This window comes from Notechis scutatus, chromosome 3, assembly GCF_049901735.1.
Source record: "Notechis scutatus isolate UNSWTSFEM ecotype Mainland chromosome 3, rNotScu1.2, whole genome shotgun sequence".
NCBI classification, from domain to species: Eukaryota; Metazoa; Chordata; class Lepidosauria; order Squamata; family Elapidae; genus Notechis; species Notechis scutatus.
Window position 1 is genome coordinate 114483238 of NC_142011.1, and position 17980 is coordinate 114501217.

The 17980-nt window shown below is 41.1% G+C and overlaps 1 protein-coding gene across 1 annotated transcript in view; it reads right to left on the reverse strand.

Moving 5' to 3' along the window:
- POLR3F (RNA polymerase III subunit F) overlaps positions 1 to 17980 on the reverse strand; it is a 70772-nt gene that overhangs the window by 11627 nt on the left and 41165 nt on the right. The window contains exons 5-6 of the mRNA XM_026683189.2: positions 13522 to 13634; positions 428 to 571 (exon numbers count right to left, since the gene is read on the reverse strand). Of these exons, the coding sequence (XP_026538974.1) occupies positions 428 to 571; positions 13522 to 13634 (257 nt within the window). The remainder of the gene's footprint in view (positions 1 to 427; positions 572 to 13521; positions 13635 to 17980) is intronic.

The window sequence follows — 17980 nt, forward strand, 5'->3', positions numbered from 1 at the left end:
AACATCCAGCTAAAGAGAATCTACAAATCGGATAAAAGTAAGGGTTGGAAAACTTAATAATTGCAATGGTCTGGAGTGAGAGTTGGACAGGTTTAGAGAAAACTTATCAAGTACAGAATATCTATCACCATTACAATTAGTTAGGACACACTGTCCTGCTGTGATTGATCCATTTTTTTCTTACTCCTCCCCCCCTTGCACAGCAGAGAGATTGGAGAGGAAGGAATTACAAGAGAATGAGTATATACACAATGGGGAACAAATTGGGCTTTTTGTGTAGCATGTCTGCAGCTCCCACTGCTGCCAGTACTACCATAATGCTTCTGTGGGTATTCCTCATTACTTACTCCCTTGTAATTCCCTCTTGTAATAGGGAAAAGATGAAAGGAGAAAGACCATGTGCAAATTACACATAAGAATCATTTACCTTAGTCTGAAGAAATTTAAAACACTGTTGATTTAGCACCTCTACAAATTCAGATTCGAAGTCTTGGTCACTATACCAAGCTCCTCCTGTCACAGAACGATCAGGCTGGAGATTGTACAACATGTACACTTTCTTCTTGGATGCCTATTGAGTTAATGACATATTTTATTCAACTCCTCTGCAATATTAAAAACTTTCTAATAAATATCATTAAGAAAATTTATCCCGTATGATACAGGTATTCTCAACTTACAATGATTTGTTTAGTGATTATTTGAAGTTACAATGGCACTGAAAAAAGTGATTTGTGTCCATTTTTCAAATTTATGACTGTTGCGGCATATCCATGGTCACATGATCAAAATTTGGAGGTTGGCAATTAGCATGTATTTATGTTTGCAGTGTCCTGGCGTCATATGATCACCTTCTGTGATCTTCTGACAAGCAAAGTCAATGAAGAAACCAGATTCACTTAACTATGTAAGTTAAGTAGTACTAATAACTGCAGTGATTCACTTAACTGTGGCAAGAAAGATTGTAAAATGGGGCAACACACACTTAATAACGTCTTGCTTAGCAACATAAATTTTTGATTTAATTGTAGTTATAAGCCAAGGATTACCTGTATGTGTTCCAGGGTCTTTGAAAGATATGGTTCAATGGTTCCTAGATCATGTCTGCCAGCTCCTTCAGAACTCTGGGATGTCGTCTCAAGTCCCAGTGATTTGAACTTGTCTGGAGCAGACAGGTGTTCTTTTATCATTTTCTTGCTTAATTTAATTTAATTCCTAGTCTGTCTTTTATAGTTGTTTTTGGTAGGATAGGCTGTATTGCCTTTTTGCATAAAGATAGATGCAAAGAATGAAAAAGCTCTGCTTTCTTTCTAGGCCTGTTACTTCCTTGCCATCTTCTCTCATTAGTGGACTTATTTTTTTTCTTTTTCATTGGTATTGAGCTGGACTGGGCTTTATAGAGTTTCCCAAACTTCTTGAGTTGTTTTCCCCTTTAAAATTTTCATCCATGGAATCCTTCCCAAGCTATTTGTAAGTTTGTTAAAATCAGCTTTTTTAAAGTCTAAGACACTGGTTTGGTTGTTATATTGTTTGTGTTCACATTATATTGAATTTCAATATGACATGGTCACTCTCCCCCAAAGTTCTGGCAATTTCAACCCACTCTATCATTTCTTCTCTATTACTAAGAATTAGCTGTCCCTCTAGTTCCTACTTCTACCTTTTGGATGACAAAGTTATCAGCTAGGCTGATCAGGAACCTGTTTGATCTCTCACTTGTTGCAGAATTTGTCTCCCAGTTGATGTCAGGGTAAAATCCCCCATTACTACTCTGGTGTGTTTCCTACAGACATGTGAACTGGTTAGCAAAAAGTTCATCTCTTTCTTCTGCTTGGTGGGTAGCCTGTAGCATACACTTATGGCAATCTCATTCTTTTTTTTTATATTGACCCATATGCATTTTTGGACACTTTCATTCTTGGTTTTGTGCATTTTTATAGAAATATAGTGATCTTTTACATATAATGCAACTCCACCTTCTCTTTTATTCAGTCTGTTGCTTTTGAAAGTTTGTATCCTTCCATCTGTACATTCCAGTCATGAGTTTCATCCCATCAAGTTTCAGTAATGGCAACTATATGTCATTATGTATTAATACTTCAAATTCACCTTGTTGGTTTCCCAAATTTTTAACGTTTGTATATAGGTATTTCAGTGCTGTATGGCTGACCTTGGATATGTTTCCTGTATCTCCTACTTTATTCCTGAGTTTTCCTTCCTTCCCATCCCTCCCCACCTAATTGTTTGTTTGTCTTGGAGTTTATGCTTGGGATTAGGACCTAAAGATCCTAAGGATTGGTCACCCATCCCCCTCAATTTTAGTTTAAAGCCCTTCTGATAAGTTGAGCCAGTTATTTTCTGAATACATTCTTCATGGTTTTTGTGAGGTGCAGGATATCCCTTGCCAGAAGCCCTTTATGTAGGTAATGCAGACCATGATCTAGGAATCCAAAATTCTCTTGGTGGCACCAATTCTTAAGCTAGTAGTTCATTTCTAAAATTCTGTTCCCTCATTGGATGTTGACCTATCATTGGAAGTAAAGATGAAAACATCCCTTGTGCTCATAACTCCTTAACTTTCTAGCCTAGTTGCTTGTAATGTCTCAATATTGTTTTCAGATGCATTGTTGCATTGTTTATACCTACATGAAGGAGGATAAAGGGGAAGTAATATGTGACCTTGATTAACTTAGGAAGGTTCTCAGCCATATCTTTGATTTTTACTCTAGGGAGACAACATACCTCCCTAGATTGAATGTCTGGTCTACAGATGGCTGGTTCTGTTCCCCTGAGAAGTGAATATCATCAACACTCAACTTATTTTCCTAGGGAAGTGAGCTACTTTTCTTTCTTTCACAGGAGCACTTGATGCCTCTTTTCTAGGGACACTTGATACCTATTTTCTAGGTAGTTAAATGTTTTCTTCCAGGGGAGGCTATGAAATTGATTACGTAGCTCCAAAGGAGTTGGACTAGACAGAAAGTGCAAAAGAGAGCTGTGGTGGCTCAGTGGTTAGAAAGCAATAACTGCTGGCTACTTCTGCTGACTGCCAGCTGCCAGCAGTTCAGCAATTCGATACTCACCGGCTCAAAGTTGACTCAACCTTCCATCCTTCCAAGGTCGATAAAATGAGGACCCCATTGTTGGGGGCAATATGCTGACTCTCTTAGAGAGGGCTGTAAAGCACTGAAGCGGGTTTATAAATCTAAATGCTATTGCTATTGTATTCTTCTGAGTGACATGTTTCCAACAGTCTTCCTTTAAAGGTCATATGCAGGGTCATTTCTTTCAGAAGTTGTTCGTTCCTTATTATGTTCGATTTGGATATAGCCTTCTTATTTAAGTTGGAGTTTCTTATTTTGTAGGTTGAGTTTCAGAGTAGCTAGGGTTGCCTCTAGACCAGGGGTCTGCAACCTTAAACACTCAAAGAGCCATTTGGACCCATTTTCCACAGGAAAAAAAAAACATAGGGAGCCACAAAACCTGGGTAGGCATGGCCAACACAATGTCACTAATTCCTCCCAGTCACATGACCGCCCCTAGCCACGTCTACCCAGCCACAAAACCCTTCTCTCTCACCCTATGTCTCTCTCCATGTCTCTCCCCCTCTTCCTCCCTTCTCCCCCCTCTGTATCTCTCTCCCCCCTTTCTGTATCTCTCCGTGTCTCTCTGTCCCTCTCCCTATCTTCCCCTTTTCCCCTCTATCTCTCTCTTCCCCATCTCTCTGTATCTCTGTGTGTCTTTCTCTCTCTCTCTCTCTCTCTCTCTGTATCTCTCTCCCTCTCTCTCCCCCTCTCTCTGTGTATCACTTGTGTGTCTATGTCTCTCTCTCTCCTCCCTCTCTCTCTATGTCTGTCTGTCTCTCGGAAAGCCATGACTTAGCCAAGCCAGCAAGCTTGGGGCTCTTGGCTACTCCTTTTATTTCTTTTATCTCCCTTGGAAGCAGTAATCCACCCCAATATAACGGAGGTTAGGAAATCGGCCAGGTATAGCGAAATTTTAGATGACCAAGGGAACTTAAAGAGTAGATAGAAATTGAAAGATCAGGGAATAAAACTGGATTGGTGGACCTATATGCAAATCAAACAAGATATAAAAAAGACAGTGAGGAATTTGGAATATGAAAGTATTGTGTATTGTATGAATAATGAATTACAAAAACTAGATAAAATTTTGATTGGCCCAGATGAGAAATTATTATCAAAATTATATAAACATTTATTAGAATTTGAAAGAGCAGAAGAAATTGTGAAAGGAACGATGATTGCATGGAGTAGGAACTTTGGACATACTACTGATCTGGAAGAATGGGAAAAGATCTGGAATGTGAATTATAAAATAACAAAATCGGCGGCATATAAGGAAAACCAACATAAAATGTTCTATTGTTGACATTTGGCACCCTCAAGACTGGCTAAGATCTACCCAAATTTAAAACCAAATTGTTGGAAGTGTGGACAACAACAAGGTACCTTCTTTCATTCTTGGTGGACATGCCCCAAAGTGAAAAAATACTGGAAAACGATTCAAACGTGGTTAGAAGAGTTAACTAAAAATAAAATTGATTTTGTCCCAGAATTATTCCTTTTAGGAATAATAAAAAAAAACTATAACAGAAAGACAAAATATTTTATATTACATATATTAACAGCAGCAAGAATTTCATATGCTCAGTACTGGAAGAAAAACTCCATACCACCTGAAGGCTGAATAATCAGGCCCATACTTTTCAATATCTTCATAAATGATTTAGATGAGGGAATAGAAGGGAAACTCATGAAATTTGCAGATGACACTAAGCTGGCAGGAATAGACACACTCCAGAAGATAACCTCAGGATCCAAAAAGATCTTGATAGACTTGAACAATGGACCCTAACCAACAACATGAAATGTAATGTGGAGTGCTATCAAGCAAAATCTGGCTCAAAAACAGAAATTATGAGAGGGACCTTGGAGTCCTAGTGGACAATCACTTAAATATGAGCTGGCAGTGTGAGGCAGCAGCCAAAAAAGCTAATACATATAATACATAGTCATATAAACAGAGGCATAGAATCAAGATCACATGAAGTACTAGTACTGCTTTATAAAGCCTTAATAAGGTCACACCTGGAATACTGTATACAGTTATGATCACCACATTACAAAAAAAGAAGGTTGAAGAACTGTTGATTTGAGGTTTGGCTAGTTTAGAAAAAAGAAGCACTAGGGGTGACATGATAGCAGTATTCCAGTATTTGAAAGGTTGCCACAAAGAGGAGGGGGTCAACTTATTTACCAAGGCAGGACAAGAAACAATGGCTGAGAACTAATGAAAGAAAGAAGCAGCCTGGCACTAAGGAGAAACTTCCTAACAGTGAGGACAATTAACCAGTGGAATAGCTTGACATCAGAAGTTGTAGGTACTTCATCACTGGAGGTTTTTAAGAAGAAACTGGATAGTCACTTATCTGAAACGGTATAGGGTCTCCTGCTTGAGCAGGGGCTTGGACTAGAAGATGCCCAAGGGCCCTTCCAGCTCTATTCTGATTGATTCTGACTTGAATGAGGCCAAAACTTGAAATATTTTAATTAGCAGTGGGCAGAGTGGGAAGAACAAGGGAGTGACTTGGATGTCTGAACAGCAAGGTATATCAAATAGGAGAAAACCAGTAGTCAACAGGTGAGTCCTCTTCCTCTCCAGAGAGGAGGGGGCCACTGGGACACAGTGGGATGGGGCAGTTTCCCTCCTGATCTACATCTTTCTTCCCCTCACCCCAACAAAGTGGCCAACAGTTTCATTGGTCAATCAAGGAGGAAGAAATGGCTTTATCATGGCTCTGATGTGAGTTGCAAGGGGAGTGAAAGGAATGCCAAGCTATATTATATGTGAAAACAAGTGTGACCCTACATGTCATAAGTTTCCTAGTGTACCTTAAATGACTTTCTAAAACAATTGTAATATATTTTGTGAAATTACCTAAAAGCATGACCAAAATTAACCAAAATCATAAGAAAAACCAATAATTTCATGAGAGATACAATTTATAAAGAGTTTGTAATGTTTATAAAGTTTATAAAAAGAACAATTTGTGTGGAAAGTTATTCCAAATGTAAAAATGCTGCAAATATTATAATAATGGGCATTGTTTATCTGAACGCCACTTTTCCTTGTTAGGCAAGATAAGTCAGGATGGATGGTACTCTACTTTAGCTGCTTTGGACTGAATCTCTTATTAACCTAGCTCCGCCCACTCTGGGTAACTCCTCCCAGTTTCTGCAAAAAGTCAGTGCAACAGACCAGATTGCCTCTAAGAAAGGAAAAACAAAAACAAGAACATTATCAGGAACCCCACCCCCCATGGGACTCTTGAAAGAATCCTACCCTTAGGGTGGGGCTGACCTGTCTTGCCTAACAAGGAAAAGTGGCGTTCAGGTAAACAATGCCCATTTTCCCTTGTAAGGCTGAAACAGGTCAGGATGGGACATACCAAAGCAGGGTTGTCCTCAGGAGGGTTATGACTGGTCCTGGCTTTCACGGTCCAAAACGACCCGTTGTAGGACCCATCTCCCAAGCGCCACATCCGCTGAAGCAAAGGAGTCCAGATGGTAGTGACGGATAAAAGGCGAAGGTGAAGTCCATGTGGCTGCTCTGCAGACCTCTTCCACCAATGCCTGCGTAGCCCAAGCCGCTGTAGTCGCCGCACAAGTGGAGTGTGCTGTGATACCCCTGGATACCGGAAGGGACTGACTGGAATAGGCTCGAGCTATGCATGCTTTGATCCATCTACTTACTGTAGATGGAGTCACCTTACTTCCCAAAGTGGAAGGTTGGAAAGAACAAAAAAGAGACTCTGTCCTGCAGAATTCAGCAGTACGTTTAATATAAACCTTTAAGGCCCTGCGCACATTCGATGTGCAAATTCTAGCAAATTGGTGTCCAAATTCAAATGAGATATAAGAAAGATATAGAAATATATGCATTCTATAAGGAACCCCAAGAACTGGATAAAATACTACTAGGGACAGATGAAAAATTAATACAGAAAATTTATAATTACCTATTGAATTTTAAAATGGAAGAATATGTAAAAGAAAGTACGATAATATGGGCAAAAAAATTGGGTACACTATAGACTTAGATAATAGGCAAAAATTGTGGGAAAGAAAATATAAATTAAATATGTCAACAGCTTAAAGAGAAAACTTGTACAAAATGGCACTTGCCATCAGCAAGAATGGCAAAAATGCTTCCACATATGTCACCAGAATGCTGGAAATGCAAACAGACAGTGGGACCCTACTATCATATGTGGTGGATCTGTCCAACAGCAAAAAAAATGGTCAAAGATAAAGAGATGGGGGGAGGGCGGAGCTGGCATCATGATGGTACGATGTGCGATCTTGATCCTCCAAGATCGCCATCAATATCTCAGCTGCTGGACTGTCCTTACTGACCTAAACTGTCCCGTAGAGACAGTGATTGATAAGAGCACGTCCTGATGATTCCCAGGGACATTGCAAAGTCCCTGGTTGATCCAGGAAAAGCCCTTTTTGCTGGCGGCGGAGAGGCAGCCATTCAAGCTGCTGAAGCTGGGACAGCTCTGGAACGGAAGAGATTGAAAGAAAGTGTGTTAGTTTGGTGAGATGAACTTTTACTTATTATTTCTTGAAGAGGACACCCTGAAAGACTTAAAGTGGAATTAAAAGTGAAGGGAAAAGAGTTTAAGCGGCGAGATTAAGCTAGTTAAAGTGAAAGTTTTTTTGTCTTTTCCCTTTATTGGAATTCTGAACTTGGTAAAGCTTCTTAATTCTAAACTGGACTGGACCTTTTTAAATTTCCTATTCCTGTTGGTATTTCTTTTTTTAACAATCCTCTTGAAAGTGTTTTTGATTGAGACTCTTCTTTCTGATTTTTTATTTCTTTTTAAAACAAAAGATTTTACTTTTTTTTAATGTTCCTGGCTTTGGAAATATGAGGGGGAAGTGAAAGTGAAGGAAAATAAGTAGCACTGCCGCCTAGAGGCTTGGATACATTGTTTTCTTTTTTCTTTTACTTGTTTATGTATTCGTGTTATACTCAAGGACTCTGAGCTTTGCACTGGAAAAGATAGCAGGATGAGCATGGCAGTTTGCTTACACAGGTGTCCATCTGTGAAACTAGAGAAAGCTGGAGTCCGGAGTTGAAGTTGAAAGAAAGAAGATTGAAGTGACCTTGAAAACACTGAACTGGAAACTTTGCTGATTTATCAAAGAGCCTTGAATATTTGGTGGCAGAGGCTTGCTTTACATTAGAATTGTTTGTTACTTTTTGCCTTCTTTTCTACTTCCCCTCTAGTTGGGTTTTTTTAAATTTGGATTTCGATTTTTTAAACCAGGAACTAGAATGTAAATTTTTTATTTTTGCTTTTTTGTTTCTTTTTATTAAGAGAAATACATAGACTATTTTTTTTCTTTCTTTTTTTTCTTTTTGATTTTTCTTTTCCTTCCCCTATCCTCTTTTTCTTTAAAAGAAAATTTCTTTTTATCCCATTTTCCATATCTTCTCGTTTTTTTATTTTTTTTTATTTTTATTTTTTTGTATATACTATTGCAACTAATTGGATTAAGGTATACAAGTGCCTGAATATTTTTTTTCCCTTTTTCTTTTTCGAGTGGCACTTGTTTGCCTTCATTCTTTTTTTTCCCCTTTTTTCTCTCTCTTTCTTCACAGATAAGCATGAGTAGAAAGATAACAGCCCCAGCTTCTTCGATACCAACCTCCTCACCAACTGGAGGACAACGATCTATACAGACAGGAGAAAGAGAAAGAGAAGGAAGTGACACTGCAGATGATCATGCAAGGAATTCAGAAGATTGAGCAAAAAATTGAAAAGACAGATGAGAAAGTGAAAAATATTCAACAGATGATGAAATATGAAGACAGATATCTTTCTCTGCCTCCTCTGCCATCATGTACCATTCACGTAGGTGGTTTGGGGCCCCACGGGCCAGGCAGGCAGCATATAGGTCGTCACTTAGTCCATCTTTGAACCAACAGACTAGGATATCCTCTGGCCAGTCGACTGGGCCAGCCAGGTCACGAAATTCCTCAGTGTATTCAGCTACCGGGCGACGGCCTTGCTTTACGACTCTGATGCAGTCGCGTGCTTTTCTATCAGCGAGAGAGTCTTTGAAGCGGGAGCGTAGGGCCGTCATGAAGTGGTCGAGGTTCCTTAATTCTGGGGCGTTGACGTTGTGGAGCATCACCATCCATCTGGCTGCTGCCCCTTCAAAGGCCAGGGTGACAACTCGTTGGAAAATTCTGCCCGTATTCTTGCATGTAGGTGAGGACTTGCGCCAGGAAAAATCCCAGTTTCTGGGGGTTTCCATCGAATTTTACTCCCAGGGGTGGTACCTTCCTCTGCAGATGTATGTCTCTGGGTTGGTCAGGGTTAATCCCCTGTTCTGGGGTGGTTAGGGGTCAGGTACCTGGTATGGCTGCTGGTTCTTCAGCTTGTCCCGCTGCCCGATCATTCTCAGCTGAATCCGGGGTGGTGGCTCGGGTTCTCTCATTTTCTGGTTCCCTTGCTCTCCTGCGTTGGCGTCCTGGTGCATCCCTCACCTCGAGGTTCTCCAGGGCTTCCCTCAGGAGGCGATTTATGTACCATCTCAGTTGGTCGTCGGCCGGTGGCCCCTCGCCGCATTCTTCCTGAACCGATAGAGCCTCCAGCTCCAATTGCCACCCAGGTTTACGATTACCCCGGGTGAGGGTTACTCCACTGGTTCTTCCATCCCAGCTGTCTCTCTTTCGTATGCCTATAGACTTTGTGGAGGTTTGTGGAGGTTTTGTAGGCAGCTTTGCTATCTTCGATGGGGTGCATCGAGTCAGTATCTGGTTGGGTAACTGTCAATGTTTCTCCCCAGCTTCCCCTTGGTCCTTGCTGTACTCAGACATTTTCCTTTTTTGCCGGGTCCCCTCGGTAGAGTGAAGGTTTTGTTTTTTTAAAAAAAAAAATCCTCTCCGGGCTGACCTCTATTGCAGACGCTGCTTTATGTCAGGCTACAGAACTTTTCCCAATCAACTAGAATTAACTTCTGAAAACATATCAAAACGCATCAAAAGGAATCCTTTATTGAGATGAGACAATTGATGTAGGGTTTAAAAGCAGCGTCTAAGGTCTCTCAGGCATGCAGAGATAGATAAGGGAGTTTAAAACCTCTCCCCTTATCTTGATATATATTTAGTAAAACAAAGAGCCAACATGTTAATTCCCCCTACCCCCTTTTTAGAACGATCTTTTTCAGCGTTTCCCAGGGCATACCTAATCCCCCCACCCCCTTTTTAGAATGATCTTTTGCAGAGTTTCCCAGAACACATCTCACTGTGGAATTTTTATGGTCTCTTCATCTCCCGGCTGTCTCTCCCAGAGGTGATAGGTTCCAGCCATCTGGGTTTCATCCCTCCATTGTATCATGTGCAGGTTATACAAATTCGATATAAGATTAAATATATTCAGGTTACATCAAGAAGGATTTCTTTATCAGTCTCCCCCCCTTTTCTTCTTCCATTGAAGAAATGACAGATACACGGATCTGACACAACCTAATATTTATTGCCCTGCTTACAGAAACTGCCTTTCTATCTTATTACATTCTTGGCAGTACCCTAGACTTCCTATCACCTGAGCTCCAGAGTTTTTTTATTTTCTTTGCTGGTACTTTGCTGGGGCTTGACTTTCCTAAAGGGGAAGGATTGTTTTAAGCTTTTTACACTGCTGTTGGGAGGAAATACTCCCCTGGAAATACTTCCAGCCAGGATGCAACAATCAGCACTTTGAAGAAATAATTGAAAAATGAAGAACTGCTGGAAATAAGCTTTTAATGACAAGGAACCAAGATGAGTGACATTCAGCAAGGCCTCTTGGCTAGCTAGAAAGATTGACATTCAAACATAAGTTCACGGACTTCCGGTTTGAAGGGCTTCGGCGACAGACAGGAATCCGCGATTGTGCGCGGTTTCTGTCTGGGCTTGCCGCTGGAGCGCCCCGAGCCGGCTGGCTTTGGGGCTAAGCCACCCCGTAGAGGTGGTAAAGAAGGGGGAGACTGCCAGCTGGCCATTACTCCCTTTCCCAAAGGTGGTAGGAGCGGTGGACAGAAATGGCCACCTCAAAGAAAAGAAGTGAAAGTTTTGGCTGACCGGGCTAAGTTGAAAAAGCAATAACTAAGGTACCCTGGAATTTAAATTTTACAAGAAATAACATCGCTCCCAAAGAAGAGTCGGAAGCAGCGAAAGAAAGTGAAAAGGGAAAGGTTTGACTTTTTTCTTCTTCTCTCTCCTTCCTTACATTGACAACTAAGAGATCGGAATAAGAAATCGGAAAAATCCACTTTGGCATCAATAGGCAATTAAGCTGAAAAAACAACTAAATGCCAAAGGGACAATAAAGATTTCTGGACATTAAAAACTTTTTCTTCTATAAGCAGGAAGGGAGAGAAAAAGAATAAGGGCAGGATCTGGAAGAGGGAGGAGGCTGCCTGGACTTTAAAAGAATCTAAAGTAAAATTTCAATAAGACTTCTAAAAGATAAATTTTAACTGAAACTTTGCAACTAAATAGTAACCCCAGGAAGAGAAAGTGGAAAAAAAAGAAAGAGCAAAAAGAAACAGCTTGTGTGTATTTGGATTACTTGGTGACTTTTGGATTTTTGGCTATTATATTTGAATGACTAAAATCAATCGGGTGGTTGTTTAAAAATTTCTACAATGGCATTACTTTTGGATGAATTGAAAATGGAACTTAAAAAGTACAAAGAAGATGCACAAAAAGGGAAAGAAATGTAACCCGGGATTGTGCTACTTTCAAAAAAGATGTTTTAATTGTATTTCTTTTCTTTTTGTGAAAACTCAAATAAAATTTACAAAAAACAACAACATAAGTTTACATACCCTTTCTGAGTTTTGGTCTAAAACTGATTTTTGGTCAACTTTAATTCAATGCTTGGTGACATTTGATCCTATGTTTATTGATAGCATAATTTTCCCTATTCAGCTTTGTTTGGATGGAAAAAGGTTAATATCTGTTCCTGAAAAGAAACTGGGTTGAGAAATCTGGCTAGTTCCTGTATCTATTTGTTCTGGTAATTGGTTTAACAAGCAACAGCTACTGTTGTGATTTAATTATTTGTATTGTGTTTGAATTTTTTCCTGCCTCATGGTTTGTTTTTCTATATGGGAAGGAGGTCTTCCTTCACTGCTTTAGTGGTTCCTGGAACTGTCCTTTTGGGGTGTACTTCCAAGAGGCAGGATGCAAGCTTGGCACTGATTTTTTTACTGCCTTTCTGGGGGGCATGTGAACTTTCCTTAAATCTGGATGATTTCCCTAGGATATCTTGTGAGGTAAGTGAGATCAGCTGATATCTTTAAGTGGTGCAAATGGATCTACTGTAAGGATTGCTTCTCCTAGGTGCGCTCTTTCGGGAGAGCTTAGGGCAGCTTTTTGCAAGCAAAAAAGTTTTTTGTATTTTTGTACAGGTAATCTTTGACTTACAAAAATTCATTTAGTGACCATTCAAAGTTACAGTGGCACTGAATAAAGTGACATGACCGTTTTTCACACTTACAACCGTTGCAGCATCTCCATGGTCACGAGAGACCAGGTGTCAGCCTTCAAGATCTTCTACTATTGCTTTGCATCTTTTGGCTGCCATAAGTAACGGGGGGAGGAGGGGGTAAAGTCTGGGAAGCGAGCTGGAGGTGTTACATTCTAGTGTTGTGTAAAATGAGGAGGGGGGAGTATAAATTCTTGCTTAGGTTTCTATTTCTCGCTTACCTTGCTTTTCTCTGTGCAACTGCAAACTTTTATCAAAATATGCCAAGGTCAATGGACAGAGGCCTCATCACCACCTGAAGATGTCCACATGATCATATTCACAACTTTTAATTGGAAGAATCATTTGAACTATTGGGAGTGGGAACATTTCTATCACTTTGTATATGTGATTTGCGCGCCTAATTCCTCAGATTCAGAATTCTATGGTTGCTACCACTTCAATTTCAGTAAAAGATATATTTTCTCTAATCTAAGGAGTCTAAGTATTTCTTTCTTGAATTTTGAATGGAGCTCCACCTGACACCAGGCGAGGAGAAGCGCCTTGCGACTTGAGTGATGTCGAGTTGGCCATGCCCACCCAGCCACACCTACCCAGCTGGTCATTAGGGCAGAGAACCAGTTGTTAAATTATTTGAATCCCACCACTGCAGAGTGTATATTACAATGTATATTTAAAAAGGACTTGACATAGCCAGTACACTGCTGCTGCAAAATTGGAAATGTGATGTATAATAACAAAAAATGTACACACACACACACACACTCATATATACAGTATGTATGTATGCATCTATGTATGTATGTATGTATGTATGTATATATATATATACATATGTATGAATGTATATATACACACATACATACATATGTTTTCTTAAGTATATCTATAAACTTATATATATAAACTTGAAGATCACTGAGCTAGTTAAAAATTATAGATGTACGCACTGCTACAGACTTTACAGCTTTAATGAGTTTCTTGCTCTCCAAATTCTTCAGGATCTTGTTGATCTCTGTTAATGGAAGATTGCTTTTGTATCTGATGTCTCTGCTCCAAATGCCTGAATTTTTAAAAAGATGAAAAATTAAATTAGCTGAGTAATGTATCACATATTTGATTACATTGTAGATGGTGGATATTCCTTCTCAAACTTTTTATTTTTCCTCTACTAAATAATTAAATAATACACACACACACACACACACACACTCACACTCATACAGGTAATCCTTGAGTTAAGATAGGTCACTTAGTAGTAGTTCAAAGTTACGACAATACCCCCAAAAGTACTTACGACCCAGTCCCAAAATTATGACTGTTGCAGCACTCCTGCAGGCATTCATTCTTATGACCAACTGGCCCCACCTATCCCCTCCATTCCTACCCTACTGAGCCCTTACAGATATTGGGCCTGCTTTGCCAACCCACTGGGTTCCATATGCTCCACTCCTCCCCACCCCTCATCTCCAATCACTCACCTTTCCAAGATCTTCAGAATTCAAGAGTTTGGGGTACAGAAGGAGGACAGGAGGCTCCATTGATGGGCCACATGGCAAAGTTCCAGAAGTGACCTTTGTTTTCTGAGATACTGGCGAAGCCCTAGCCTTCCTTCCAAGGCCTTAAGGAAGGAAGGCACTTGCAGCAGTTGAGGAAGAGAGAAACATACATCCCTTTAAGTTCTCAAAAGTCAACCTAGGAGGAAGGGGCAGAAAAGCCAAGGAACTTGCTCATGCTTTAAGAGTTGAACTTGGTCGGAGCACAAACTTCTCCAACCCAGTGCATCTTACTCCTGGGGAAACCTGCCTTTGAAGCCAGCCTAGCTCCTGTTGCTAGACCACGGTGGCAATTTTTCACTACAATTGAGCTGCAGAGAACAGCAGACAAAGCTCTCAGTTGGGACTTTTTGAAATACTGCAAGAGGAATATCAGCAGCAATGCATTCTGTTTCACCCATGTAGGAATCCCTCTCCGTGCAGAATCTAGTCTCTGTTTTAGAAAAGTTGCTCATCCAGAATCTGGATTCCTCATTGAGTGAAGGGAAGCAACTTGGCAACTAGCAAAGGCAAAGACACTACTTGCACTGAGAGCAGAAAGAAACATTGCTCTCTTTCATTTTGCCCAATGGGATTTTGGGAATGTGCAACAAGACAAACTGCTAAAACTTGAGGTGTCTCTCCCCTCCCCCACTTCATCCTGATAATGAAGGATGCAGATAAAGGCTAAAACACACAGCTTCTTTATTACTACAATTTTAGAGTGTCAAAGCGAAGAAGGCTTGATTTTCTCCCCCAAGCTTTAGCCACATACTTTTATGCTTGGAAAGGAGGCAAAGCAAGCAATAGCTCTCACCCAAGGTTTAGCAGTATATGCTAATGCCTTGTGAAGGAAGGCTAGGGCTTTGCCAGCATTCCAGAAAAAAACAGCCACTTCTGGAACTCTGCCACATGTCCCAGCAATGTTCTTCTTCTGTACTCAACCTCTTGAACTCTGGAGATCTTGAAAAGATAAGTGAACAATCAATCAGTGATGGAGGTGGTGGAGCGGGGGTCAAAGCAGCTCTGAGGATCCGAAGTGGTAGGAAGCAGAGAGTGGGAGGAGACACCTTGGGAGGTTGGAGGCACAGGCAACCCACTTAAGACACTCCATATTCCACCTAATGACACCCACATTCATTTATGAGGGATCCTTGGTATTCTCTGAGCTTGCTTTTCTTGAAGAAGTTTCATCACTGATGACATTACCTAGTTTGGGTAATGAAATATCTGCAAGAAAGAAAGAAAGCTCAGAGAGCACCAAAGACCCTTCATTTCAAACCTGAGCTACAAATATTCTCCTTCATCAGTAACATTCATTTATGTACAGGCTAGACCAGCGATGGGGAGTCTTTCATTTAATGTATCACTTAACATCCTCTTGACTTTAAAATGTAATTGGTTCCATTACATTCAAAACTTGAGGATTATCTATACAACCAGACACATGTACATGTACATGCACACTCCCCTCACATTGATGAATGAGGATGAGATATGGAGAAAATATAGCTATATTCAAAAAGAGGAAACAAAACTAGTGGGAGATGATGGGAACGGAAAAGAAACAACACTGAGAAGAATAAAAATATAGAAAAATTTAGTTAAGCATCACAAAATGATTAAATCTGTAAAGCCAATCCTATCCAAGCTGCAACTAATCTTTTTCTAGCATTTTATAAATAAAAAGGACAGATTCAAGAAGGAATACTGATTTCTTCTTCCAAATAGCTTTCAAACAATAAGTCTCCAACAATGTAGGTAATATTCAATATTCAATTCTCAGGTTGTTTTTTTCAATCAGGCATTTTGCATGAGTTAGCAAATAGTCAGTAAATATCTCTCTCATGCTTCTTCTATCATGGAGTCTGTGCCAAAACTGCTCTGTCACTGTCAGCCAGCCCTGCCTGTCAGCCTCTTGATAAGAATTATTACCAAGGTAAGGGGGCAGAGCTGGCGTCTTGGCAGTACAGCGTACAATCTTGAAGCTCCAAGATCGCCACTGATATCTCCGTCGCAGAGACGGTGACTGAGGAGGGCACATCCTGTCGATCCCAGGGACATCGCAAAGTCCCTGGTTGATCCAGGAAAAGCCCCTTTTCTGGCGGCGGAGAGGCAGCCATTCAAGCTGCTGAAGCTGGGACAGCTCCGGAATGGAAGAGATTGAAAGAAAGTATGACAGTTTGGTGAGATGAACTTTTACTTATTATTTTTTGAAGAGAACACCCTGAAAGACTTAAAGTGAATTAAAAGTGATGACAAAAGAGTTTAAGCGGTGAAATTAAGCTAGTTAAAGTGAAAGTTTTTTTCCCCTTTTATTGAAACTTAGAACTTGGCAAAGCTTCTTAATTTTAAACTGGACTGGACCTTTTTAAAAAATTTTATTCTTGTTTGTATTTTCTTAACAATTTTTTGAAAGTCTGTTTTGACCAAGACTCTTCTTTTTGACCTGAGATTTATTTCCTTTTTAAAAAAAAAAGGTTTTTATTTTTTCCTTTTGTTCCTGGCATTGGATACATGAGGGCAGAGCGAAAGTGAAGGGAAAAAAGTAGCTCTGCCATCTAGAGCAGTGGTTCCCAAAGTGGGCAGTACCACCCCCTGGGGGGCGGTGGGATACCTTAGGGGGGCGCTAAGAGGCAAGGGGGCTGGCAGGGGGCGCTAAGAGGTGGAAGGGGGGTGTTCAAGGCCCTGCAGGGTCACCCCATTGACTGCTGCACCACTCCAGAGCCAGCACCTCAAATGCGGCAGCTCCGATGCACCGCACTGTAATGGGCTCCAGGAGGAGGAGGAGGGGATGGAGTAAAGTGCACTAAATTTGAGTGTGCTGCACAGGTGCTGCAAGAGTAGCGAGCAGCCATGGAGCCGGCTGTGGTGGGGCCTGGAGGGTGTGCACGAGAGGAGAAGGAGGGGAGAGGGAGGAAGGAAGCTTCCGCCATGGCTTGCACTCATTCCTCAGCCAACCTGGATTTCCAAAAACTCGCCAAGAAGAAAGAAAAGAAGCTTCTCACACTCTCGGAAAGTCCTGCGTGCTCTACTTGGGGCTCTTCGCTATCCTTTTTTCTTCCTTCCTTTTGGAAATCCGGTCTAGCTGAGGAACGAGTGGAAGTTGCAGTGGAGGCTTCCCTCCTCCCTCTCCTCCTCTCGCTCGTTCTTCAGCCAGCCCAGATTTCCAAAAGGAAGAAAGAAAAGGGGCCAGCAAAGAGCCCCAAGGAGAGCACGCAGGGCTTTCCGAGAGAGTGAGAAGAGACACAGACAGGGAGCAAGAGAGAGCGATATACAGATATATACACACACACACACACACACACACACACACACACACACACACAGAGGGAGAGAGATTTGGCTCAGTTCAGCTCTGTCTGCTCCCCTCTCTGTCTTTGCTCAGTTTTGCAAGGATTCAGCAGTGATCTAAGGCAGCAACCTCATAGCACTGTGAGGTAACAGCCTATGACTGTCACTCCTTTTGGAATGCAAGGTTTATTTTTGTATCTTTCCAGAGACAGAAAGAACATGGCCAAATTTTCTTACAGTTATTCCCTGGGTGTGGGAGTTGGGAAGGGGGGTGGGAAGTGGGGGAGAAGGAGGGAGGAAGAGGCATAGACAGAGAAAAAGAGAGAGAGTTAGAAAGAGAGAGAGAAGAAGGAGATGAGAAGGAGGAAAGGATGGAGACGGAGATAGAGATGAGAAGAGGGAGGAGAGAGAGAGAGAGAGAGCAACCTGTTCCCCATAGAAAACATAGAAAACCACAAAACCTGGGGGGGTCATGTGACTCAGTGGGAGTGACATTGAGTTGCCACGCCTATCCATGTCTTGGGGCTCCCGGTGTTTTGTTTTCTGTGGGAAACAGGTCCAAATGGCTCTTGGAGTGTTT